Source organism: Plecotus auritus (genome assembly GCF_963455305.1).
Source record: "Plecotus auritus genome assembly, chromosome: 9".
Taxonomy (NCBI): Eukaryota; Metazoa; Chordata; class Mammalia; order Chiroptera; family Vespertilionidae; genus Plecotus; species Plecotus auritus.
The window spans coordinates 58,635,181-58,662,320 of record NC_137783.1 but is presented as its reverse complement, the minus strand read 5'-3'; the positions used below and the strand labels follow the sequence as shown (position 1 = coordinate 58,662,320).

At 42.5% G+C, this 27,140-nt stretch overlaps 1 protein-coding gene across 22 annotated transcripts in view; it reads left to right on the top strand.

Annotated features, from left to right (window-relative positions):
- Positions 1 to 4,129: 4,129 nt before the first annotated feature.
- LOC308234133 (WASH complex subunit 2A-like) overlaps positions 4,130 to 27,140 on the top strand; it is an 84,407-nt gene continuing 61,396 nt past the window's right edge. For 15 of the 22 annotated variants that reach the window (XR_013959027.1, XR_013959028.1, XM_080641413.1 and 12 more), the window contains exons 1-8: positions 4,156 to 4,284; positions 4,369 to 4,491; positions 5,222 to 5,386; positions 10,686 to 10,748; positions 13,773 to 13,946; positions 16,971 to 17,064; positions 17,791 to 17,852; positions 18,977 to 19,024. Coding sequence is in view for 20 of the 22 variants with exons in the window: in XM_080641413.1 (XP_080497539.1) it covers positions 4,282 to 4,284; positions 4,369 to 4,491; positions 5,222 to 5,386; positions 10,686 to 10,748; positions 13,773 to 13,946; positions 16,971 to 17,064; positions 17,791 to 17,852; positions 18,977 to 19,024 (732 nt within the window). In the remaining 2 variants the exon portion in view is untranslated. Of the gene's footprint in view, positions 4,285 to 4,368; positions 4,492 to 5,221; positions 5,387 to 10,685; positions 10,749 to 13,772; positions 13,947 to 16,970; positions 17,065 to 17,790; positions 17,853 to 18,976; positions 19,025 to 27,140 lie in introns of those variants that run through there. The other 7 variants (XM_080641403.1, XM_080641415.1, XM_080641411.1 and 4 more) reach the window with 6 other exon arrangements.

Here is a 27,140-nt window from a genome sequence, read left to right as displayed (position 1 = left end):
TTCCTATGCACACTGCGGGCCCGGGATGAGTTGGCTGCTAAGCAAGACAGGCAGTGGCACCCAGAGGGCTGGATAAATGTCCTCGGCGGGCCGCATGTGGGACCCCTGTACCTGGAGATGTTACAATAAATAAATCCACTGAGATCATATCTACAAAAATTTTGTTTGATCTGAGAAATATGAGATTTAGGTCTGCTTTTGATAAGCTTCCTTCTTGCTCAAACATAGCCATAAGCTCTCTTACTGTGTGATCAGGAGACTACTTTCCTTCTCAGGGTATATGACATTCCAGGAATGAACCTTCCTGGTGACGAGGGATGTGTTGCTTTTTTTTTTTTTTTTTACACAAAATTCATGCACGGGCCGGTGTTGGCGGGTGTCTCTCAGCCCAGTCTGCACCCTCTCCAATCTAGGACCCCTCAGGGGATGTCCAACTGCTGGTTTAGGCTCAATCCCACAGGCCTGATCCCTGTGGGATTGGGCCTAAACCAGCAGTCGGACATCCCTCTCGCAATCCGGGACCACTGGCTCCTAACCACTTGCCTGCCTGCCTACCTGATCACCCCTAACTACCTCTGCCTGCTGGCCTGATGCCCCTAACTGCTCCCCTGATGGCCAGATCGCTCCTAACTGCCTCTGCCTGCCAACCTGATTGCTCCTAACCACCTCTGCCTGCCAGCCTGATTGCCCCCTAACTGCCCTCCACTGCCAGCCTGATCGCTCCTAACTGCTCCCCCCTGCCAGCCTGATCACCTCTAACCGCCTCTGCCTCGGCCCTTGCCACCATGGTTTTCTCCGGAAGGACATCTGGTCTAATTAGCATATTACTCTTTCATTAGTATAGATTGGTTTCAGAGAGGAAGTAAGAGGGAGAGAGAAACATCAATGATGAGAATCATTGATTGGCTGCCTCCTGCATGCCCCCCACTGGGGATTGAACCCACAACCTGGGCATGTGCCCCTGACCGGAATCGAACCCAGGACCCTTCAGTTCACAGGCTGATGCTCTATACACAGACTCAAACTGGCCAGCATATATTTTTATTTTTTTTAAATATTTTTATTTATTTCAGACAGGAAGAGAGAGGGAGAAAGATATAGAAACATCAATGATGAGAGAGAATCATTGATCAGCTGCCTCCTGCAAGCCCCCTACTGGGGATGGAGCCCAAAACCTGGGCATGTGCCCTTGACAGAATCAAACCCGGGACCTTTCAGTCCACAGGCTGATGCTCTATCCACTGAGCCATACCAGCTAGGGCATGTGTTGCTTTATTAATGGTGGACCTATGATGCTTCCCAATGACTAATCATTGATGCTTTCTAAAAAGAATCTCAAATCAAAAGGAGGAAATGTAAAAAAAATAGTAATGTGTGCCCTAACCGGTTTGGCTCAGTGGATAGAGCATCTGCCTGTGGACTGAAAGGTCCCAGCTTTGATTCCGGTCAAGGGCATGTACCTTGGTTGCAGGCACATCCCCAGTAGGAGGTGTGCAGGAGGCAGCTGATCGATGTTTCTCTCTCATCGATGTTTCTAACTCTATATCCCTCTCCCTTTCTTTCTGTAAAAAATCAATAAAATATATTTTTTAAAAAAATAGTAATGTGGCCCAGCCGGTGTGCTCTGTAATTGAGATCAACCCATGAACCAGGAGGTCACCATCCGATTTCCCATTAGGGTGTATGCCAGGGTTGTGGGCTTGATCTCCAGTAGGGGGCATGCAGAAGGCAGCTGATCAATTATTCTCTCTCATCATTGATGTTTCTAGCCCTCTCTCCCTCTCACTTCCTCTCTCTGAAATCAATAAAAACATTTAAAAATGGCAATATGGAGTTAATATCGTGGAAAGAGCAATCTAAAATGGAGCTGGGGGCCTCTAGGAAGCTGAACTAAACCCTTCCCCCTCCAGGTGAAACTGAACTTTTGAACTGGGCTAAAGCACAAATGGTTATATCCTGACACAGTTCCTGGGACTGACTCTGCATCACTGAACTCTACATTAAAAGAAGTAAAAATTTTCACATAGCAATAGACATAAGCAATCAATTATGTATAGCACAGTATAAATCTAGCTATAGTGTAAAACAGTGGCCAATTGTGTGGGTTCCCTATTCTGATTCTTTACTGGTTTTCTAATCCGTAAGTTGCTTTACCTCCCCATGCTTCAGTTTTCTTAACTATAACACGGGGAAAATAGTGCCTACCTCATGAAGTCATTGTGAGAATTAAATTAATATGTATTAAGGTGTTTGATAAATGCTGAGCACTTCATAAATTTTAGCTATTATTAAAGGGGAGACCTATATAAAAATTACAATATAATGTAATACTTCATGATGAATATTTTTACAAATGTATAGAAAATAACTGAGGGGGCACAAAATTTACTTGGGGTAATCAGAGAAGTCTTCAGAGATGACAAGTGAAAACAAAAAAAATCCAAGAGGTGGACAAATGAAGAGCATAGGAGAGGTGGCAACATCTATGTTTTGTAAACATTTATTTTAAAAATATATTTGACACACAATATTGTATTGTTTCAGGTGTACAACATAGCAATGAGACACGTATATGCCTTACAAAGTGATCACCACTATAAGCCTAGTATCTATCTGTCACCATACATAGTTATTATGATATTATTGACTATATTCCCTTCCCTGTGACTTACTTTATAACTGGCATTTCATACTGCTTAATCCCCTTCACCTTTCCCACCAACCTCCAAGTTCATCCCATCTGGCAACTATCAGTTTGCTCTTTGTATTTATGAGTTTGTTTCTGTTTTGTTGTTATTGGCTCATTTGTTCATAAATATTTGTCTTTTTCTCTTGGACTTCTTTCACTTGGCATAATACACTTCTGGTCTATTCTTGTTGCAAATGGCAAGGTTTCTTTTTTTTTTTTTTTGTGATTGACTACTATTGTTTAATGGTCACCATATGACAGGCACCATGCTAGCTATTGAGCAAATATCATAACTTTTACTGAGGAAAAAAACACTCGAGGTTAAATTACTGGCCACCGCGCACACAGGAATGGAAAGATGTTGGGATCTTCATTTTTAAAAGTAAGTTGATCTAGTGGTGGCCTGTGTGGCTCCTTTGGTTGGGCATCCTCTGGTGCAGGGCACATACCCAGGTAGCAGGCTCGATCCTGGAGGCAGCCAATGTTGCACTCTCTCCCTCTCTCTCTAAAAATAGATTATATTAAAAGTAAGTTAGCCTGTCACTGGATGGACTCAGCAAAGAGAACGTCAAATAAGTGTGAGAAAGGATAGCTAAATCACTGAGTTGAAGATGGATTCGCAGGCAGGGATCAGATTATAAGGGTTTTGTCTGTCATATGATTAGACTTCCCATTAGGGTGAATGCCAGGGTTGCGGGCTTGATCCCCAGTAGGGGGCATGAGTGCAAAGCCCAGAGAGTCAAGTGTTTGGGTTACTGAAAGAGGTACACACAGGCCGAAAGTGGTAAAAAATTTTGAATTTGTTAGATCATCTGGGAACCAGATGGGCTGAGCCCCCAAATGGCCCGAGCACCCAGGGACGAGGAGTCAGACAAAGATTTTAAAGGACTCGGCAGGCTTTTTCAGCTGGGCGGTCGGGATCCAGGGCAAGTCCGGAGGGGAAGTTACTAATCTTAGCAAATGGAACGTGGTCCAAGCGAAAGGGAATGCCGCTTGGGAGATGATCTAAAGGTCAGTTTCCTAGGGGAGGGGATATCCATTCCATTATTTGATCAGACCTAACATAAAGGATTTTAAGTAGGTCCCGCGCAGTGAGTTGAAACCCAGCCTGCCATCAAAACACGGGCGGTGGTCAGAAAGGTGGGTTATTCCCCATTTACTGAGCGCCTGTGTGCTGACCCGCAAGGGGTCGCCCTCCCTCTGCCCAGATCCCCGTCTAAAGCCCGCGGCCCCGGCTCCACACAACCTCCTTTGGAACGAGGGGCTGGCAGGGAGCTCCAGGGTGGAAACCGCGCCGCCTGGGCCCTCCCGCTGAAGACCTCGCCCGGGGCCCCGCCCCGCCCACCTCCAACTCTTGGCCTCCCCCCCCCCCCCCCAACTCCCGACCCCAACCCAGCTGCCAACCGCCTAATGATCCCTCAAGAGGCTGCCCCCAGCTTCCTTCCGGCGCCGCAGTCCAGTCACGTGAGGGCCCGGTCACGTGAAACCGGTCACGTGTGGAGGAGTGAGGCTGGGGGCTCGGCTTTCGGGACCTGCGGGCCAGGGCGGACGCGGTCTGCGCGGTCGTGGCCCCGCCGAGGCGCACTGCGGGGATGGTGAGGGCGGCCGCGTGCTGGTCGGGCCGGACGGGCCAGGCCGCCGCCGCCCGAGCTCAGCCTCTGCTTGTCCTTCCGCTGCAGATGAACCCGACGACGCCGGGGCAGGAGCGGGCGCCCGAGCCCGAGCCCGCGTGGCAGCGGCCCTGGTCGGTGGAGGAGATCCGCAGGAGCTGCCAGACCTGGTCGCTGGCGGCCGACGCTGGCGTGAGAGTCGGGCCCCGGGCCGGCCGGGAGGGACCGCAGGGGAGGAGGCCGCCTCGGGGGACGCCCGGCCTGCGAGCGGGAGGGCTGGACCCCGATTCTCCCTCTACCCAGTCCGTCCCGCTGCCACCGGTCTTAATAAAACCCATGCCTCTCGCGCTCGAAAACTCCACCCTGGCAGGGCCCAGGCGTCAGGGAGAGGGCGGGCCCGGGGGCCGTAGCCCTTAGTGCTGCCCCTCGGACTTGGCCGGGCTTGGGCTTTTCTTGCTGAAGCGGCAGATGCCCATCCCTGCCCCGCGGGATTGCTGCGGCGCCAGTGAGGCGACTCCTTGCTGGACCCCAGGCTGTGGGGCGCTAGGCAAGCCAGCATGAGGTTATCCGTGAGGGGTTCCTTCAAGCTCAGAACTGTGACTCCAAAGTCGCATGTGAATAGGACTTTAAAAAAAGTAGTGATTCGATATTTTACCCTTTGTCTGTAATCCCTGTAGAATGACAACTAAAGAGGACTTTAAAATTCCTACAGAAAAGAAATAGCGAGTGCCCACTAACTACTTGCCACTGGTTTGATGTGCTCTCTAAGTGTTTTTCACTTGGCCTTAGCCCTGACAAAACCAGCATCCCTTGTACATTACAGCGCGCACACACAAAGGTGAAAGGAAATGGGTTTTTTGTTTTGAGACAAAAAATAGATGCATATAATATTGATACTTCTGTACGTTTACTTTTTAAATAGTTACTACAGTTTCTACAGGAATTTTCACAGCAGACTATCTCTAGGACCCATGAAATCAAGAAACAAGTGGATGGACTAATTCGGGAAACTAAAGCCACAGATTGTCGCCTGCATAATGTCTTCAATGACTTCCTTATGCTGTCAAATACCCAGTTCATTGAGAATGTGAGTTACGTCAGACTTATAAATAATGTTTTCTGGAGTAGCAAGAGATCTAGTATTAGTTTCCTAAATTTTGAGGCAAGTGGTGGCTCTTGGTACTTTAAGCTTCTTTCTGTAGGATTAATGTCTTTTAAAAAATTAATAAAATTTTTTAAGCCTTTAAAAAATTTAATTATGAAGTTTTCTCATATTCTAGCCTTTTCATCCCTTTAGTTTTGAGAGTAGTCAGCAGTTGTGCTGAATGGTGTGGCACTCAAGCCTTGTTTTGGCGTATTCTGCAAAGATGGTCTGGGCCACCAGCATGTTGACTATAGTTATAGAATGTTCCATTATGTTCAGATAAATTGTATTAAAGGCATGCATGTGTCCACTTGGAATATTTTCAACTAGCATTTTGTTATGATGGCTGAACCTATGACACAGAATCAGTCCTAAACAGATTACTGATCTGTACACCAGGTGTAATTTTATCTGTATGTTTATTGAGTTTCTGTTAAGTGCTAGGTTTTTGTTTTTGAAGATTTTTTTGTGTGTGTAATAGTTCTGTATTACTGTTCACTTATTGGATTCCCTGTTTCCCATCCATCTGTCCATTGTCCTTAGTTCTTTATGTCTTCCTGTTTCAGTCTGCAGCCAGAATTTGTCTCTGGACAAATTTGCCACTGCCAAATTTAACTGCTTCCCAGACCCCTATAATGCGTGTGATATATATTCTTTCCATTCATGGCAGAATATGATGATGTTGAGATACAGCTAAAAGTATCTATAGGCTGATAATATATTTGGCAGTGATTTGGCTCTTTATATAGTTTCCTCAAATCCTGACATAACTCTAGTTTGCATGATGGTGCCATTTGGTTTCATGCTTTAATAGAAAGATATTCAAAGTCAGTTCTGGGTTTTAGTAATTAACTTTTGGCAGGGACAAGTTTGCAAACTGCATTATGGAATTAGTGAAACTGAAGAGCATTTAGGCCTTTGTAGGGCAAGAGAAATCAGTACTGTTAGTAAAGTCTCCAGGGATGACTCTGAAGGAGGAGAAATGCTAATTAAATGCTTCAGTGTGTTACCAGAAAGGAACACAGTTCTTAATTATTAGTTTGTTAATTTAGGAATTTTGTCCTGAAATATTAATTGACCTAGTTAATAACTTTTTTTTTTGGTTAGTTAATGACTTCTTTATAGTATGTCCCAAGATTATAATTTTACATTTATTGATATGCAGTTCCTCTACTGAATCAAGCCCCATATTTTTGCGAAATGTTTATTCCTTGGGCCTAGCACAGACCTGATATGTAGGGACTCAGTGAATATTTAAGTGAATGAGAGAACACATACATGAAAAGGACCAGCACTGTGTATAGTCTGTTCAGAAATCCCCTGTCCCCGGTCCCTTTTTCTTCAGTTCCCCATCTTCACCTTTTACCAGGTCTCCCCAAATGAGGAAAAGATCCTCTGAGTGGAAATACCCAAGATATTTTAAAATCTGGGTACCACTAACTGATTTGAAAATGATCAAGACACACATGAACCTGTGAGCTCCACCTGGTAGGATGAAGGATTGGTTATCTGCTGTGTCTGGTGACCAGAGGTGTACAGTCTTGGTTACTCTAAAATTTTCCCTGGGTTTTATGTATTTGCTGGCTGGTTTCTGAGATGTCATGTTTGGCTTTCAATTGCAGGCTGTTGATGTCTTGGGAGGTAGCTTTTAATGACAGGCAGGAAAAAGGTAGGATGATGGTGCTGTTTAGACTTCAGCATATGAACCTCAACCTTTTAGGGAAAATGTTCTCACTATTTGAATTCTGAAGCTGCCATGTCTTAAAGTTTCAATTTTAAGAATTACTTACTTGCTGGGGCTGGTGTAGCTCAGTTGATTGAAGTGTTGTCCAATACACTAAAAGGTGGTGGGTTTGATTCTTGGTCAGGACACATACCCAGGTTGTCGAGTACAGGAGGCAACAGATTGATGTCTCTCTCTCTTTCTCTATCCCTTCCTCTCTAAAATATCAATTTCAAAAATTACTTTTTTGTTTCCGAGTGTGAAAATTACTTCCCAATTTTCTGATCTTTATAGAACAATTAGAAAAAAGGATATGGAAACTGAAGAAGCATCTGCAACTTTGTCAGCTAGAGCAGAGCCATTTTGGTATATATTCCAAATTCATTTCCCATGCAGACCATGGGCTTTAAGTTTTCTTTCTTGTTATAAAAGTAATGAACACTCATTGTAGAAGAGATTGGCATAAATAAAAAATATTAAAGTGTAAAAATGTAAATAAAAAATCAACTATAATTTTGCCACTCCAATGAACAAACCATGGAACATTTGGCATATTTCTTTCTACTCTTTTTAACTTTAACCTTTTCTAGATTACCCTGTGCTTGTGTGTGTGTGTGTGTGTGTGTGTGTGTGTGTGTGTGTTTGCAACCTTCATTTTTCTTAATGCTAATTTGTTATAAGCATTTTAACACATCTGTAGGGGTTTTGTGAACTTTATTTTTTTTATTCTAGAACAATAGATCATAATTTATTTCATAATCCTTCAAAATCAAAATTTTTAGTGAAGTGCTTCATATGCCTAGAAAAGAACAGATAACCACAGATGCTAACTATATGCACCATCCTGCATTAACAGATTTTAATTTTTTTCCATATTTGGTTCAAAGGCACCAACTTCCCATTTTTTCCTTAGCTCTAAACATTTTAGGTGAGGGCTTTTGTATCTCTGCCTTTTTGTTCTTACCTGGAAAATACATATGTGTAAATGTGTATGAATGCATACATGTAGTATGAGGTAGGGATCTCATGTTTTTTTTTCTATGTTGTTGACCTCACTGATTTATGTCTCTTAATGCATGTGTGTGCATATATGTTTATGTGAAAATAAAATCAAGCTTACATGTAATTCTGGCCTCTGTCTTTTATTATGTTTATCTGCTATGTGCCAGTATCACAATCTTAAATACCATAGATTTCTAATGTCTTAATAGGGCAAGTCCCCATGACTTCTTTTTTTTTTAATCCTCACCCGAGGATATTTTTCCATTGATTTTTAGAGAGAGTGGAAGAGAGAGGGAAAGACAGAGAGAAATATTGATGTGAGAAAAACACATCAATTGGTTTCCTTCTGCATGCGCCCTGACCATGGCCTGGGCCAGGGAGGAGCCTGCAACCAAGGTATGTGCCCTTGACCAGAATGGAACCCGGGACCCTTTGGTCCACAGGCTGACGCTTTATCCACTGAGCCAAACTGGCTAGGGCCACATGGCTTTTTTTGATTCAGAATTTTCATGGTTATCCTTGGCTTTTTACTCTCCTATGTGAATTTGAGAATTAGCTTGCTAAGTTCCACAGAAAATCCTATTAGTATTTTGATTAGAGTTGCTTAGAATTACAAATTTGGTGTTTGAGAATTGATCCGGACATTTAAAAACAATGTTGTCTTATCAGATTGGCAGATATCTTTTTTTCTTTTAATATCTTTTAATATTGATTTTAGAGAGAGGAAGGGAGAAGGATAGAGAGATAGAAACATCATCAGTTGGCTGCCTCCTGCAGGCCTGCTACTTAAGATCGAGCCCTGGGAATGGAACTGTGACCTCTTGGTTCCTAGGTGGACACTCATCCACTGAGCCATACCGGCCGGGCTTGGCGGATATCATAAAAAGACAGATAACATCTGCTGGAAAAAGTTTGGGAAATGAGCACTTGAATACATTATTGATGATAGTGTGAGTTATCACAGATTTGTGGATAGTACTTTGGAAGGAGCTACTAAAAAATAGTTTTGTCCTTGGACTTGGCAAACCTATTTTGGAAAACCTATAGAAATAAAAGGGCCAGGGTCTAAGAATATATGTGTGCATATGTTTACAGCAGTTTGTTTACAAAAGCAAAAGCTGGAAATCTCCTTAATGTTCACAATTGGGAGCTGTCGAATTGTGGTTGAGTTCATACCATAGAATATTATGCAGATATTACGAAGATTGAGTCAAATCTATGTGCATTGACCCAGAAAGTGGCTTATGTGAACATTAAGTGAAAAAGTGGGGCAGAGAACTAAGTATAGTACAAGTGGATGCTTATTTAAAACAAGGAAGGATGGGAGAACTCTGAATATGTTCAGATGTCTGTACACATTTGTTTAGGAGCCATAGGAAACAGTAGAGCACACACCACATTTAAACTGGTTATTCCGAGGGTTAGGTAGGGAAGAAAATATTTTTAAATATAACTCTTTTCCTTATTTATTTATTTATTTATTTATTTAATTGATTTCAGAGAAGAAGAGAGAAACATCAATGATTAAAGAGAACCGTTGATTGGCTGCCTCTTACAACCCCCCCCCTACTGGGGATCAAGCCCACACCTGGCATGTTCCCTGACAGCGAATTGAACCGTGACCTCCTCGTTCATAGGTTAATGCTCAACCATTGAGCCACACCGGCCGGGCTCCATGTATCTGTATATTGATGTTTTAAGTTTAATTGAGATACAATTCACATTCCATAAAATTTACCTTTTTAGTAAGTGTGCAGGTCAGTAGGTTTTGGTACATTCACAAAGTTTTGTAACTATACCAGTATCTAATTCCAGAACACTTTCATCACCCCACTGTTTGTAACACTTGTACTTGGGGAGTTTATAAAACGATAAGTACTGTAAAAATAACAAAGGAAATCGCAGTGAGTTGCTGGAGTGATGGCTCTGTTTTGGGAAAGAGGCCTTTGTGTCCATGCCCATGGGCCAGTCAAATGCCTAGCCTGCAGGCAGCTCATTTGTGGGTGGCATGGCTTGTCTGTTTTCATATAAATAGGATAATAAAATTGACCAGCTACTTGAAGCAACAGAATGACAATAACTTTTACCTTTGCCATTTCTATTGCTCAAAATGTTAAAGCTCATGTTACCTAGTAGATATGTTCTGCCAGTTGGCATTCTTAGTAGCCTCACATTTGAATTACCTGTATCATTGCCCCATCAACACTAAGTGGTAGGTTAAGCAAAAAGGTGTGAAAACTGGCATCTTACGGTTTTTGTGGTCAACAATGACATTGAATTTGGTTTCAGTCGGCTAGTCAGTTGTATCGTTTTTTAAAATTTAGTTTTGGTGAATTTACTATTGATCTTCGCCTTTTTTTTGTCCCTGACTAGTAGCTTCAGCCATTTAAAGATAATTTTTCCTTATCTTTATTGTATATTGAATTTATCCTTTTTATTGCATATTGAATTCTTTCATTGTGATTTATTCCAAATGATGTTTTAACCATTTAAAAATGAACTTGCTTCCATGTTTAGCGTGTATACGATGAAGAAGTGGAGGAGCCGGTTCTCAAGGCTGAGGCAGAAAAAGCAGAACAGGTACTTGCATGAATCGCTCTTCCGTGGAGTTGCTGGCTGAGAGGTGAAAGTAGTGGAGACTTGTAAGGTGGCCAGTCGGGGGTGGATATTGGGGAAATGGGGAAGGCTGCTCCTATCAGCCCAACAGTTGAAGTCTTTTACTTCAGAAATTTAGTATGTTAAAAAATACATAGTCAAGTTCCAGCATTCCAGCTTAAGAATGGAGCCCAGTTCAGCAGAGATTTTCTGTAAAGGGCCAGTTAGTAAATATTTTAGATTTTGCTGGCCTCATTGGTCTCTGCCTCTTTTTTATCTTTTTTTTTTCATCCTCCTATTCCCTTTCTCTCCTCCCTTTGAAAAATACAAAAACCATTTTTACATTGAGGGCTATCCAGTAACAGGCCAGAGGCTGGGCTGTAGATGTAAGTTCTTTGAAGACTGTTGACCTGTCCTGTCATGATGACTCCTTTGATTCTTACTCCTGCCAGTGAAAAACAGCAGGAAGGTGATGCGGGATTAGTCCAACCGGGGCGCCTCCTAAGTGCTGCAGGATGTGGGTGAATGAGTATTAACTCGGGGAGATTGCAGGGAGCTCCTGACTAGGAGAAAGGCTCTGTCTTCAGGAGGTTACAGTCTTGGTTGGGGTGACAGGATGTAGTATGTCAGAGCTGCGTGACTGTTGCTTCAGAAGTTCAGATGCAAAAGAGCTCATCAAGGATGAGATGTTAGCTGGCTGAGAAAAGAAAGGCCAGGTTTTAGGACCATTTCAGCAAGAAAGAATGCCACAAGCTAAGGTTCTAAGTTGGGGGTGTAGCTGGTATTTTGTGGACTCTGTTAGTGGAAAATACTGGAGGTGAGAAAGGAGGAAGGAAAGGTGGGGGCGGGTGGATGCTGGAGGGCTTCGTAAACTCCGTGGCTTCCTTTGTTCTTCCTGGGTCCTCACGCCATTGCCAAAGCCTAGACGCTAGCACTCTGGCAGAAGTTGTACCCTTTTCCTCCCACTCAGGAAGGCACAGTGCAGTGTGACCAAGTTTATTATGGGAGGTGCTTTGAATCCGCTCTAACTTTATTTAGAAAATATAAATTATTTTCTACTTTATTAGTAACTGACTTGTAACATAGGAAACTGTTGGACTGGGAAAGGATATTAGAAACTAGCTACAGTTTTCCCTGTTCCCAGCCTTGTTTTAAATAAAAAGCTTTTAATAGTACTACTTTTAATAGAACTATTTTTAATAGTACTCAAAGATTTGCTAAGTCTTTAAGTGCAATAGTATCCAGTTCCACCAAGACAGGCTCAGTTTTAAAGTGAAGGTATTCAGTGAACTATGTTTAATTTTATTTTTTTGTTAAGTGTCACCCGAGGATATTTTTTCCCATTGATTTTTTAGAGAGAGTGGGGGCGGGGGAGAGGGAGAGAAACATCGATGTGAGAGAGAGACATTGGTTGGTTGCCTCCCGACTGGGCTGGGGATTGAACCTGCAACCCAGGCATGTGCCCTTGACTGGGAATCAAACCTGAGACCCTTTGGTGCATGGGCTGATGCTCTAACCCAGGGGTCCTCAAACTGTGGCCCACGGGCCACATGCGGCCCGCCGAGGACATTTATCTGGCCCGCCGGGTGCCGCTGCCTGTCCTGCTTAGCAGCCAACTTGTCCCGGGCCCGCAGTGCGCATAGGAATTTGTTCATAGTTTTTTCTTTTAACTATAGTCCAGCCCTCCAATGGTCTGAGGGACAGTGAACTGGCCCCCTGTTTAAAAAGTTTGAGGACCCCTGCTTAACCACTTAGAACATTGGCCAGTGACACTATATTTATGTCACAAACGTATGTTCACACCCTTAGTATAATGTTAACCATTTACTAGCACCAAGCATACCAGAGTGGAAGAAAGGTACAGCCAAAACAAAAAGCTAAATCAGAAACACTTCCATATTTACATCAAAATGTATAGTTCTCATAAGGTTTTCCCTTTGGCCCTCAAAACAATACTGTATGGTTTAGTTCTTTCTATAATTATGTATCATTTTCTAGAATATTTGTGAAGAGAGGAAATGACATTGCATTTTTTTTTTTTAATATTTCTCAAAATTGATGACATAGTTGAGTGTATGAGGGAACAGTCGTTGGGACCTGCTACTGTAGGAAATGGAGACTGAACTGTTTTCAGCAGGTTGGTGCTTTACACACACTTCCAGGGTGGTGGGGGAGCTGGTTCTAGGATGAGGAACCGGGTAGATGAGAGATGAAACTGACCTCCAGATTTGAAACACATTTATTAAAGTAACTGCATTTATCCAATTATTATTTTTATTGTTATTTTTAAATATATTTTTATTGATTTCAGATAAAGGGAGAGGGAGAGATGGAAACATCAATGATGAGAGAGAATCATGGATCGGCTGCCTCCTCACGCCCCCTACTGTGGATGGAGCCCGCAACGTAGGCATGTGCCCTGACCAGGAATCCAACCTCTACCTCCTAGTTCATACCTTGACGCTCAACCACTGAGCCACCCTGGCTGGGCATTATTATTATTTTTAATTATCATTGAAAAATGACACCTCAGGGTGGAGTATTTTCTTCCAGGTCTTTACTCCTAAAATTGTCCAAGGGACCATTGACCAAGGTTAGTGGGATACAGTTATGGTGAAGCTAAGTCTAGGCCCTTCACTCCTCTGGTACCAGGAAAGCGAAGTGCCATTTGAGGGCTTGTGATGTGCCATTAGCTGTTAGTGTGCTTTCACCTAAGTTGTCTTGCTGAACACAGTAGGGCTTTTGTTTTCATAGATGATGAATCTGGAGCCCTGGGACCTTAGGTACTTTGATCCCTGCCCTGAAAGTGACAAACTTGAGATTTAAAACTTACTCCGAAGTCAGCGTCAAGGCATTCCTCAGAATCTGCCTGTTGGTAGCATTATGTTAGCCTTTTGAATGAAGGGGTTTTTTTGGAGCTTGAGTCCAGGCTTTAGAGAACATTTGTAGTGTTTTATTACAGTGGAATCAATATATTGAAGATCCATGCTGAACGGTATTTTTTTGTAGGAGAAGACCCGGGAACAGAAAGAAGTAGATCTGATTCCTAAAGTTCGGGAGGCTGTGAATTATGGTTTACAAGTATTGGACAGTGCATTTGAGCAACTAGATATTAAAGCAGGAAACTCAGACTCTGAAGAAGATGATGCTAATGAGCGGGTGGAACTGATCCTCGAACCAAAGGTAAAGACATGCAGTTCAAATACTTATTGTTGCACCTGTTGTGTTTTGGACACTGGAGCAAGTGAGCATGTGACTCAGCGTTCTCGTATCGACTCCATCAGAAAAACTTGCTTTACAAGAGCATTGATTGAGCACTTACTTACCTGTGTACAAGGCAGCATGCCACGTTAGGGTATACGAAGTTTCAGGGCATGGTTCCTTCTCACAGGATGCTTATTACAGCATTACCAGACTGTGGGGGAGAGGAGACATATATGAGTGTCACCATCATAAGTGCCCTGAGAGAGAATTGATTTTTATGCTGGGAAAGTTCGGGTAAAGAAAAGACTTAAATTGTGTTTTGAAGAATGAGAAGAAGGCTCATGAAAGGTAGAGGTTGTTGGGATCCTGAATTCTGTATCTTGTGCTAAGGGAGACTGCAGAAGTGTTGAAAGGCATTTGGGTTGTTTTCAGATTTGGGCTATTACGAATAAAACTATGCACGTTCATGAACAGACTATTAGCCCAATAGATATTTATTGCTTTGCTATTGCTTTCTCTCACATTGTCAAAGGAGACAATTGGGCAATATCAGAATGGCTCAAGTAAACAAAAAAGTTGCTATATTGCTTTTGAGAGTCTTTGTGACATGCAAGTGTCTTACGAATTGAAATGCTGCAAAACGAAACTCTTCTCTTGTCACTCATTTAGCTGCACTTTTCTCTTTCAGTTTGAGCTTAGTGTCAGACCAATTCAGGGCTGATCCTTGCTTTCTTACTGTTGGGATTTAGAAGTTAATAGTGGACTCTGGGAAATGTATTCCCTACCCACACTATTAGTCCCAAGTCCCCACACAGGAGGACTTGGGAAGGCCTCCTAAGTCAGTGAACAGTTTGCCCAATTATCACTTACTTTTTTTAAATTTAAATTTAAATTTTTAATTTCAGAGAGGAAGGGAGAGGGAGAGAGAGAAACATCAGTGATGAGAGAGAATCATTGATCGGCTGCCTCCTGCATGCCCCCTAGTGGGGATTAAACCCGCAACCCGGGCATGTGCCCTTGACCGGAATTGAACCCGGGACCTTTCAGTCCGCAGGCTGACGCTCTATCCACTGAGCCAAACTGGCTAGGGCCCAATTATCACTTTCTTTTCTTTGCACTGAATTGATTGCTGTTGTATCTTTACCCTTTACATTAATCTTCCTGAACTTTTTGTAGTGTGAAGCATCAGAACTATTCTTTCTTCCTCATCCCGGGGTCTTTTCATAGGGAAGAGATATCATGGCCAAGGGCCATGCCTCTCAGGACAAGTCAGCTTTTCCTCCTGTAGTGGAGGTGGGAGGTTGTCCTAGGGGTGGAGTGCCTTCTTGTCCTTAAATTTTTAATGTGTGTGCTGGGTGGGTCTCCAGCATATATTACCATGTACACTGTCTCCTTCATTTTGTTTTGATGTTTTATCATCTGGTCTTATTTTACCAGCTTCACTTTTTTTTTTTTTTAAATATATGTTTTTATTGATTTCAGAGAAGAAGGGAGAGGGAGACAGAGAGAGGAACATCCATGATGAGAGAGAATCATGGATCGGCCGCTTCCTGCACAGAGATTAAGCCCGCAACCCGGGCATGTGCCCTGACTGGGAATTGAACCATGACTCCCTGGTTCATAGGTCGATGCTCAGCCACTGAGTCACGCCAGCCAGGCAGCTTCACTTTTCTAAGTTACACAGTGTGAATAATACCTGGGGGATATTATTATTTTCTTTTAAGTTTTTTTTTTTTCTCCCAGATAGGTTCACATCCATCTTAGACATATGTTCATTATGTTTTCTATAGATGTTTGCATATTTGTCATTCTTTTTTTCCTCTAGCCCATGCTTCATGTGCTCTCCCCCAGCCTTCTCCTTGGCTCTCTGATGCAGTGTGAAGGAGGCCTCGAGTCCCTTTGTGCCTTGTTTGTGACTTGTTTGTCCATACCTCCTCCCCAAAACCAGGACATAATTACCTACCTTTTCATCCTATATAATAAAAGCCTAATATGCTAAGCGTCTGGTCGTCGGTTCAACCAATCAAAGCATAATATGCTAATGATATGCTAAGGCCACTCAACTGCTCGCTATGACGTGCACTGACCACCAGGGGGCAGACACTCTGACCGGTAGGTTAGCTTGCTGCTGGGGTCCAGCCAATCGGGACTGAGTGGAGACGTGCTGGACATGCCCTGGAGCCCTCCGCGATCCCTCCCCGGCTGGCCAACCTCCTGCGTCCCTCCCCGGCCCCTATAGTGCACCAGTAGGGTCCCTTGGCCTGGCCTGCACCCTCTTGCAATCCAGGACTCCTTGGGGGATGTTGGAGAGCTGGTTTTGGCCCGATCCTGCAGGCCAGGCTGAGAGACCCCACTGGTGCACGAATTCGTGCTGCAGGCCTCTAGTAGTCATAGAAAACCATTTGGGTTATTCCTCAGTGTGCTTCTCCAGATTTAGGACTCTTTTTGAGGATTCTCAAGATCGATGGGTTGAGCCTTATCTGGTTTGGCACAGTGTATAGACAGTTGGCCTGCAGACTGGAGGGTCTTGGGTTCGATTCTGACCAAGGGCACATGCCCAGGTTGCAGGCTCAATCCCCAGTAAGGGGCGTGCAGGGAGCAGCTGATCAAGGATTCTCCCTTATCATTGATGTTTCTATCACTCTCCCTCTCCCTTCCTCTTTGAAATCAATAAAAATATAAAAGATTGATTTTTGCTTACCAATGCTGCTTTTTTTTTGTTGCTGTTGTTAATCCTCACCCAAGGATATTTTTTCATTGATTTTTTTTTTAGTTTTTTTTTTTAGAGAGAGTGGAAAGGAGAGAAACGGTAATGTGAGAGAGACACATTGATTGGTTGCCTCCCACACACACCCCAATCAGGGCTGGGGATCCAATCTGCAACCCAGGTACATATCTTTGACCGGGCATCAAACCTGTGACCCTTCGGTGCACAGGATGATGCTCTAACCACTGAGCAACTGGTCAGGGCTTTAATGGCTTATTTTCTGTTATTTTTCACAGGATCTGTACATTGATCGTCCTTTACCTTATTTAATTGGGTCAAAGCTGTTCATGGAGCAAGAAGATGTAGGTCTTGGAGAACTATCCAGTGAAGGTATTCTTTGCACCAAATATTTTAGTTACTTTTAACATTTATATCATTTTAAAATAATTTCAAACTTTACATTAATGTTGTAAGAATAGTACCAAGAACTCTCACATATCACACAGCTTTACCAGTTGTTAACATTTTGCCACATTTGTTTTGCCTTTCTCTCTCTATGTATATACATACTATTTTTTTCTGAACCTGTTTGAGAGACAGCAAGCAGACATTATCGCTGTCACTTATAAATATTTCTGTGCATATTTTCTAAGAACAAGGACATTCTCTTATGCAGCCACACTATCATGAACAAAGTCAGGAAATTTTACTGGACATAATACTATTAGCTAATCCTTGGTCATGTTCAGGTTTTGCTAGTTGTCCCCATGGTGTCCTTTATGTCACTTCTTTCCTCTGATTTGGATCCAGGGTTGCTCGCTGCATTTAGTTGAAAAAAAAAAAAAAAAAAAGCTTTGCTTTGCTTTGCTTTTTATAACGATGACATCTTTTTCTTTATTTTTCATAATTTTTTTTGTAATTAATAAGTATCTTGTGGGGAGATACTTTGAGGCTATGTAAGTATTTAATTCCTCACTATAAGATACTTTTAATTAAAGTTAATGGTATAGCTAGTTTTATAAGCATTTCTGTGATGCTGCTATATGGTGGTTTGAGAAGAAACTAAGCACATTTTCTTATGAATATTTGTGATAACCTTATCTTTCTTCTAAACAGAAGGTTCAATAGGCAGCGATCTTGGCAGCATTGTGGACAGCGAAGAAGAGAATGAAGAAGAGGTAAGGACTGGCAGGAAATTTAGGGTGTGTTTAGCAGGCTAAGTAAATAACATGTTTGTGAATTAGCAATATGTCTTCATAAATCAACAGTGAGAGAAGCCATATTGTGAAGTTTTTTCCTTGGGATTGGATTTCATTTTTGTCTTGTGAACAAAAACAAGGAATACTGCTTTAATCCCTTTTACCATTTCTCTCCCTTCACCTCCCCACCAAATCTTCTTTATACTAATAAATTTTGAGAGGACAGCTTAGATATTTTGATGGGATCTCTTTCTGACATACAGTCTTTGAGTAAGTTTTATCTTTGAATAATTTTAGGAAAAATGTACACTTTTGAAACCTTTATTATAAAACCTTCTAGACCATAGTAATGCTTAGAGCGTCCACTTAGTGTTAACTATGTTGTTGCCACTAGCGTCTTCATATCCAGACTGTAACCTGACTCTGCCCTAGGGCCTCAGGGTCTGTGGACCTTGACCACTGTTGTATCTGGCTTTGTTCCTTTAGACAGAATATTCATTATTGGCAAAGGTTAGAGATGTTTGAGCATAGATTTCTAAAAGGAGACAGTATTGTATGCATATACTTCTCTCTTTCTCTCATCCTCTTCTCCTGCCCTCCCTCAGCCAGCCCTTCGAACAAAACATCTAATGGTGGGAAATGAGCTTTTCTTAAATAACTTCGCCATAACTGCTTTCAGCCATCAATGCAGTCTTACTTAATTGTTTGTGGCAAACACTGATATTCCCTTTTTGGGTCTGATGAAGTAGGTATCCTGTTTTCAAGGGAATCTAGAGAATGGAGTATAAAAAGTAAAATAACACAAACCAATTTTGGATAATTTAGATAATTAAATATGCAACTCTTGCTTTAAATCCAGTGGGTAGTGCAGATGGACATGAACAAATTGTTAGAGATGTTTTAATTAACCACAAAAAATTACATGTTGCCTGGAACAGCCCTGGGTGATATTGCAAGCTATCCACCTCATGTAAACCTGATGCTCAGGTGACCAGTATCAGTAGAGACCCAGTGTTGAGAGGCCACAAAGACTTAGACCCGAAATTACTTGTGTGCTTCTGAGTAAAACCTCTATTAACAACAAAGTCTTTTTCCCCCTAAAGGAGTCAGAGGAAGATTTTGCCAATCACAGTGACAATGATCAAACCCAGGTAAGGCTCATATTAAAGTGATTATACTTTTAGAAGTTAGTTGAAGCATACTAACTAGGTACTAAAATTACTTTGGAATGACTTATGAGAAAATAAGGATTTATTCATATTTTCAACTAGTTTTCCTTCAAGCATTTCATATATATATAATATAATTTTATATATAATATATATATAATTTTACTTTATAGTTTTATCTTAACTTTTCTCAGGGAAAATAAAAGAAGCAAAAAACAAAATTGAGAAACAGAGCCTCTAAAACAATGATTCTCAACCTTTCTAAAGCTGCGACCCTTCAATACAGTTCCTCACGTTGTGGTGACCCCCAACCATAAAATTATTTTCGTTGCTACTTCATAACTGTAATTTTGCTACTGTTATGAATCGTAATGTAAATATCTGTGTTTTCTGATTGTCTTAGGTGACCCTGCTAGCGGTTCTCAACCTGTGGGTCGCGACCCACAGGTTGAGAAACACTGCTGTAGAACCTAAGACCATCGGAAAACACAGATACTTACATTACGATTCATTAACAGTAGCAAAATTACAGTTATGAAGTAGCAACGAAAATAATTTTATGGTTGGGGGTCACCACAACGTGAGGAACTGTATTGAAGGGTTGCGGCATTAGAAAGGTTGAGAACCACTGCTCTAAAAGATAGCCCCAGTTACCCAAACTGAATCCCTCTCTCCATTTTAAAATTTGAGACAGTATAGCAGTAATAATAAGGCTCAAAAGAATCTTCTAATCTTACTGTGTTAATATCATTGTCTTAATTTTATATATCCTGCCCTAGCCAGTTTGGCTCAGTGGATAGAGCGTCGGCCTGCAGACTGAAGGGTCCGGGTTCGATTCAGGTCAAGGGCACGTACCTCAGTTGCAGGCTGCTCCCTGGCCTGGACCCTGGTCAGGGCTCATGCAGGAAGCAACCAATCGATGTATTTCTCTCACATCGATGTTTTTCTCTGTCTTCCCCTCTCTCTTCCACTCTCCCTAAAAATCAATGGAAAAATACCCTCGGGTGAGGATTAAAAAAAACAATTCTTTTTGAGTTCTACTAAGGATGTATTCTTTCTGTCATATATACATAATTTATTTCTGCTATTTTATATTAATATAAGTTTTTTTCTTATACTTGTCACTTTAAATAGTCTTTGTAATTTGCTTTGTAAACTTCTATATACAGGGGTTGGTAAAAGTAGGATTATAGTTTGGAAAAAGACATGCAGGTTATGATTATTATAAGAGCTTTATTAACTATGTGTTTCATGTACTCAAAACTGTCAACCTATTTTTGCCCAACCCTTTATATGTGTATATATATTTTTTAATCTTCACCCAAGGACATGCTTAGAGGAAGGAGACAGAGAGAGAGAGAGAGAGAGAGAGAGAGAGAGAGAGGCAACCATTAAGAGAGAAACATGGATCGGTTGAGTTCCATACCCAGCGTATGTGCCCTGGAATCGAACCAGCAGTCTTTTGGTGCACAGGATGGCACTCAACCAGCTGAGCCACTCTGGCCAGGCTAAACTTGTTGTATTTTTAAAATATATTTTTGTTATTGATTTCAGAGAGAAAGAAAGAGGGAAAGAGAGATAGAAACATCAATGATGATAGAGAATCATTGATCGGCTGCCTCCTTCATGCCCCACACTGGGGATTGAGCCCGCAACCCAGGCATGTGCCCTGACTGGGAATTGAACCGTGACCTCCTGGTCATAGGTCAGTGCTCAACCACTGAGCCACGTCAGTCAGGCTAAACTATATTTTTAAGCACACTAATATATGATACTGTCATAGTCTCTAAATGTATATGGAAATATCTTATTTTCATGATTTTATTTTTGAAATGATATGTTCAGTATTTTCATACAGAAAACTCCTTTGCTTATGTGAACTGCTTCCTTAGGCATAAGGTTGTGTAGAGTTATACTAAAGGCTCTTGATATTTACTGTCTGATGGACATTCCAAGTTACAGTTGCATAATGATTTTCCTACAATCTCCTCAGCACAGGGGTTGTGAGTTCTGTTACTATAATATATGTATGGTGGTATATAGAGATTGTCCCAATTTGCATTTGTTTCCTAATTGGGAAATATATATTTTTTGTTAATCCTCACCCGAGAATATTTTTCCATTAATTTTTAGGGAGAGGGAAAGACAGAGAGAAACATCAGTTTGAGAGAAACACATCGATTGGTTGCCTCCTGCACAAGCCCTGACCAGGGCCTGGGCCGGGGAGAAGCCTGCAACCGAAGTATGTGCCCTTGACGGGAATTGAACCCAGGAACCTTTTGTCTGCAGGCTGACACTCTAGCCACTGAGCCAAACTGGCTAAGGCTCATTGATTTTTATTTATTTATTTATTTATTTATTTATTTATTTATTTATTTATTTATTTAAATATATTTTATTGATTTTTTACAGAGAGGAAGGAAGAGGGATAGAGAGTTAGAAACATCGATGAGAGAGAAACATCGATCAGCTGCCTCTTGCACACCCCCTACTGGGGATGTGCCTGCAGCCAAATTACGTGCCCTTGACCGGAATCAAACCTGGGACCTTTCAGTCCACAGGCTGATGCTCTATCCACTGAGCCAAACCGGTTTTGGCAGGCTCATTGATTTTTAGAGAGAGTGGAAGGGTATAGGGAAGGGGGGAGAGAGAGAGAGAGGGTGGGAGGAGGGAAAGAAAGAGAAAGAAAGAGGAAGGAAGGAAATAGAGAAAGAGAAGGAAGGGAGGGAGGAAGAGATAGATAGATACATAGATAGATAGATAGATAGATGTTGATTGGTTGCCTCCTGCCTGCTCCTGGACAAGGGCCGGGAATTGAAACTGTACTGTAACCTATGTATGTGCTCTGGATTAGGAATTGAACTGGGCTGATGCTCTAACCTTTGACCATCACTGGCCAGGGTGGGAAATATCTACATATATATAAAAGCCTAAGTGACCATTATGACCAGATGACTGGACAACCGGCCAGTAGCTATGACACGCACTGACCTCCAGGGGGCAGATGTTCAACGTACAAGCTGCCCCCTGGTGGTCAGTGCACTCCCATAGCTAACTTCCTGCAGCCAGCCAACCTCCCATGGTCCTTCCCCGCAGCCGGCCAACCTCCCGCAGCCTCACCCCAGCCACTCTGCGCCGGCTGGCCAGCCCCAATTGGCCCCAATTGCCAGCCAAGCTAAGGGACCTTACCTATGCACGAATTTGTGCACCGGGCCTCTAGTCTATATATATATAAAAGCCTAAGCGACCGTTGCAGCCGAAACAACCGAACGGATGACCGAACAGGCTGCGTGGGGCGAGGCCAGCAGGGGGGTTAGTGAGGGACGACCAAACGATTGAGCAGCAGGCTGCATGGGGCAACCAGGCTGGCGGGGGGGGGGGCAGTGAGGGGCAACCAAACAGCTGAACAGCAGGCTGCGTGGGGTGACCAGGCCAGCAGGGGGGGCAGTTGGGGGCAACCAGGCTGGCAGAAGGGGGCAGTTAGGGGCAATCTGGCCAGCGGGGGGGGGGGGGCAGTTGGGGGTGATCAGGCTGGCGGGGGGCAGTGAGGGGCAATCAGGCCAGCAGGCAGAGGCGGTTAGGGGTGATCAGGCTGGCGGGGGGGCAGTTAGGGGCAATCATGCAGGCAGGCAGATGAGCAGTTAGGAGCTAGCATTCCAGATTTGTGAGGGGTCCCAGATTGGAGAGGGTGCAGGCTGGGCTGAGGGGACCCTCCCCATCCCGTGCATGAATTTCGTGCACTGGGCCTCTAGTTTGTTTATAAAAATTTTCAGCTATCAATTGGAGGATTTAGTACTTTTTGGTTGGTACTTGTATTTTCCCAGTTGTATGTGGCTAGTCTCTATATTTTTAACTAGAGGCCCGATGCACGAAATTCGTGCATGGGGCGGGGTGTGTGTGTGTGTCCCTCAGCCCAGCCTGCACCCTCTCCAATCTGGGACCCCTTGAGGGAGTCTGACTGCCCTCTCACAATCCAGGACTGCTGGCTCCCAACCACTCGCCTGCCTGCCTGCCTGCCTGATTGCCCCTAACCACTTTGGCCTGCCAGCCTGATCACCTCCAACCACTCCCCTGCCAGCCTGATCAACACCTAACTGCTCCCCTGCTGGCCTTATTGCCCCTAACTGCCCTTCCCTGGCAGCCTGGTCACCCCTAACTGCCCTCCCTTGTCGACCTGGTTGCTCCCAACTGCCCTCCCCTGCAGGCTTGGTCGCCTTCAACTGCCCTCTCCTGCAGGCCTGGTCGTACCAACTGCCCTCCCCTGCTGGCCCGGTCACTCCTAACTTCCCTCCCTTGCCAGCCTGGCTGCCCCTCACTGCCCTCCCCTGCAGGCCTGGTTCCCCCCGAACTGTCCTTCCCTGCTGGCCTGATCGCCCACAACTGCCCTCCCCTGCTGGCCATCTTGTGGTGGCCATCTTGTGTCCACATGGGGGCGGCCATCTTGTATGTTGGAGTGATGGTCAATTTGCATATTACCTCTTTATTATATAGGGTAACCCAAATTCCTTTCTGTGGAGATCTGTAAATTCAGACAGTTTTTCAAACAATACAATATAGTGATCAAAAGCATTGGCTTAACCATTGGTTCATATTGTTCGTATTTTTGTGTCCCACAGTTAACCTCAGAGTTCTAAAGATTTTAGCATAGTGCCTGGCAGTTTTTTTATTTTAATTTTTTAGTAACTAGATTACTGTTTTTTATTCACCAGATGCTTGCAAATGCAAAGTAGAAAGAATATGTCATTAATTTGAACTAATTTAAACACTAGACATTCTTTTTTTTTTTTTTTTTTTTTGCTGGTTGAAGGGTAGCTGTGTATTTTATTTATTTATTTATTTTTTTTATTAAGGTATTATATGTGTACATATCTTACCATTGCCCCCCCACCCCACTCCCATACATGCCTCACCCCCCAATGTTTTGCATCCGTTGGTTACTCTTATATACATGCATATAAGTCCTTCAGTTGATCTCTTATTTCCCCCACCTCTCCCTAACCTTACTGCTGTAATTTGACAGTCTGTTTGATGCTTTACTGCCTCTGTATCTATCTTTTTGTTCATCAGTTTATAATGTTTTTCATTATCCCCAAATGAGTGAGATCATGTGGTATTTTTCTTTCATTGACTGGCTTATTTCACTTAGCATAATGTTCTCTAATTCCATCCAGGTGCCTACAAATGGTAGTAATTCCTTCTTTTTTATGGCAGCATAGTATTCCATTGTGTAGATGTACCATAGTTTTCTGATCCAGTCATCTGCTGACGGGCACTTAGGCTGTTTCCAAATCTTAGCTATTGTAAATTGTGCTGCTATGAACATAGGGGTGTATATATCCTTTCTGATTGGTGTTTCTAGTTTCTTAGGATATGTTCCTAGGAGTGGGATTACTGGGTCAAATGGGAGTTCCATTTTCAGTTTTTTGAGGAAACTCCATACTGTTCTCCACAGTGGCTGCACCAGTCTGCATTCCCACCAGCAGTGCACGAGGGTTCCTTTTTCTCCGCATCCTCGCCAACACTTGTCGTTTGTTGATTTGTTGATGATAGCCATTCTGACAGGTGTGAGATGGTATCGCATTGTCATTTTGATTTGCATCTCTCGGATAATTAGTGACTTTGAGCATGTTTTCATGTGTCTCTTGGCCCTCCTTCTGTCTTCTTTCGAAAAGATTCTATTTAGGTCTGTTGCCCATTTTTTTATTGGATCATTTATCTTCCTTTTATTAAGTTGTATAAGCTGCCTGTAGATGTTGGAGATTAAATCTTTATCAGTGATAACATTTGCAAATATGTTCTCCCATACAGTGGGGTTTCTTGTTGTTTTGTTGATGGTTTCTTTTGCTGTGAAAAAGCTTTTTATTTTGATGTAGTCCCATTTGTTTATTTTCTCTTTGGCTTCCATTGCCCTAGGGGCAGTATCAGTGAAAAAGTTCTTTTGGCATATGTCTGAGATTTTGCTGCCTGTGGATTCCTCCAGTATTTTTATGGTTTCCCGTCTTATATTTAAGTCCTGTACCCATTTTGAGTTTATTTTTGTGTATGGTGTAAGTTGGTGATCTAGTTTCATTTTTTTGCATGTATCTGTCCAATTTTCCCAACACCATTTATTAAAGAGACTGTCTTGACTCCATTGTATGCTCATGCCTCCTTTGTCAAATATTAAATGCGCATATTGGTTTGGGTCAATATCTGGATTCTCTATTCTGTTCCATTGATCTATATGTCTGTTCTTGTGCCAGTACCAGGCTGTTTTGAGGACAGTGGCTTTGTAATACAGCTTGAAATCTGGTATTGAGATCCCTCCTACTTTATTCTTCTTTCTCAGGATTGCTGTGGCTATTCGGGGTCTTTTTTTATTCCAGATGAATTTTTGGAGAGTTCTTTCTAGGTCTGTGAAATACGCCATTGGTATTTTAATGGGGAGTGCATTGAATCTATAGATTGCTTTGGGTAGTATGGACATTTTAATGATGTTGATTCTACCAATCCATGAACATGATATGTTCTTCCATCTGTTTACATCTTCCTCTATCTCTTTTTTCAGTGTCCTGTAGTTTTCCGCATATAGGTCTTTTACCTCCTTGGTTAGGTTTATTCCTAAGTATCTTAATTTTTTTGGTGCGATGGAAAATGGGATTGCTTTTTTAGTCTCTCTTTCTGTAAGTTCACTGTTGGTGTATAGAAATGCCATAGATTTCTTGGCGTTAATTTTGTATCCGGCTACATTGCCGAATTCATTTATTAAGTCTGTTAGTTTTTTGATGGAGTTTTTCGGGTTTTTTATGTACAATATCATGTCATCTGCAAATAAGGACAGCTTTACTTCTTCTTTTCCAATTTGGATGCCTTTTATTTCTTCTTCTTGTCTAATTGCAGTGGCTAATACTTCCAGTACTATGTCAAACAGGAGTGGTGATAGTGGGCATCCCTGTCTTGTTCCTGTTCTTAGGGGAAATGGTTTTAGTTTTTGCCCTTTGAGTATGATGTTAGCTGTGGGTTTATCATATATAGCTTTTATTATGTTGAGGTATGATCCTTCTATTCCCACCTTGTTGAGAGTTTTTATCAAGAAAGGGTGTTGGCCAAAACCGGTTTGGCTCAGTGGATAGAGCGTCAGCCTGCGGACTGAAGGGTCCCGGGTTCGATACCGGTCAAGGGCACGTGACTTGGTTGCGGGCACATCCCCAGTGGGAGTGTGCAGGAGGCAGCTGATCGATGTTTCTCTCTCATCGATGTTTCTAACTCTCTATCCCTCTTCCTTCCTCTCTGTAAAAAATCAATAAAATATATTAAAAAAAAAAAAGAAAGGGTGTTGGATTTTGTCAAATGCTTTTTCTGCATCAATTGATATGACTATGTGATTTTTATCTCTCAATTTGTTTATGTGATGTATCACATTTATTGATTTGCGGATATTTACCATCCTTGCATTCCTGGGATAAACCCTACTTGGTCATGGTGTATGATCTTTCTGATGTACTGCTGGATCCTATTTGCTAGAATTTTGTTGAGGATTTTGGCATCTACGTTCATGAGGGATATTGGCCTGTAATTCTCCTTCATTGTGTTGTCTTTATCTGGTTTTGGTATTAGGGTGATGCTGGCTTCATAGAAGGAGCTTGGAAGTGTTCCTTCCTCTTGAATTTTTTGGAATAGTCTGAGGAGGATAGGTTTTAGTTCTTCCTTGAATGTTTGGTAGAACTCTCCTGTGAAGCCGTCTGGCCCCGGGCTTTTGTTTGCCGGAAGCTCTTTGATGACTGCTTCAATTTCTTCCATAGTTACTGGCATGTTGAGCTGTTTAGATTCTTCCTGATTGAGTTTTGGAAGGTTATATTTTTCTAGGAATATGTCCATTTCCTTCAGGTTGTCCAGTTTGTTGGAATAGAGTTGTTTGTAGTATTTTTTAACAATCCTTTGTATTTCGGCGGGATCTATTGTTATTTCACCTCTTTCATTTCTGATCTTGTTTATTTGGGTCCACTCTCTTTGCTTCTTGGTGAGCCTGGCTAGAGGTTCATCAATCTTGTTTATCCTTTCAAAGAACCAGCTCTTGGTTTTGTTGATCTTTTGTATTGTTTCTTTGGTCTCTATGTCG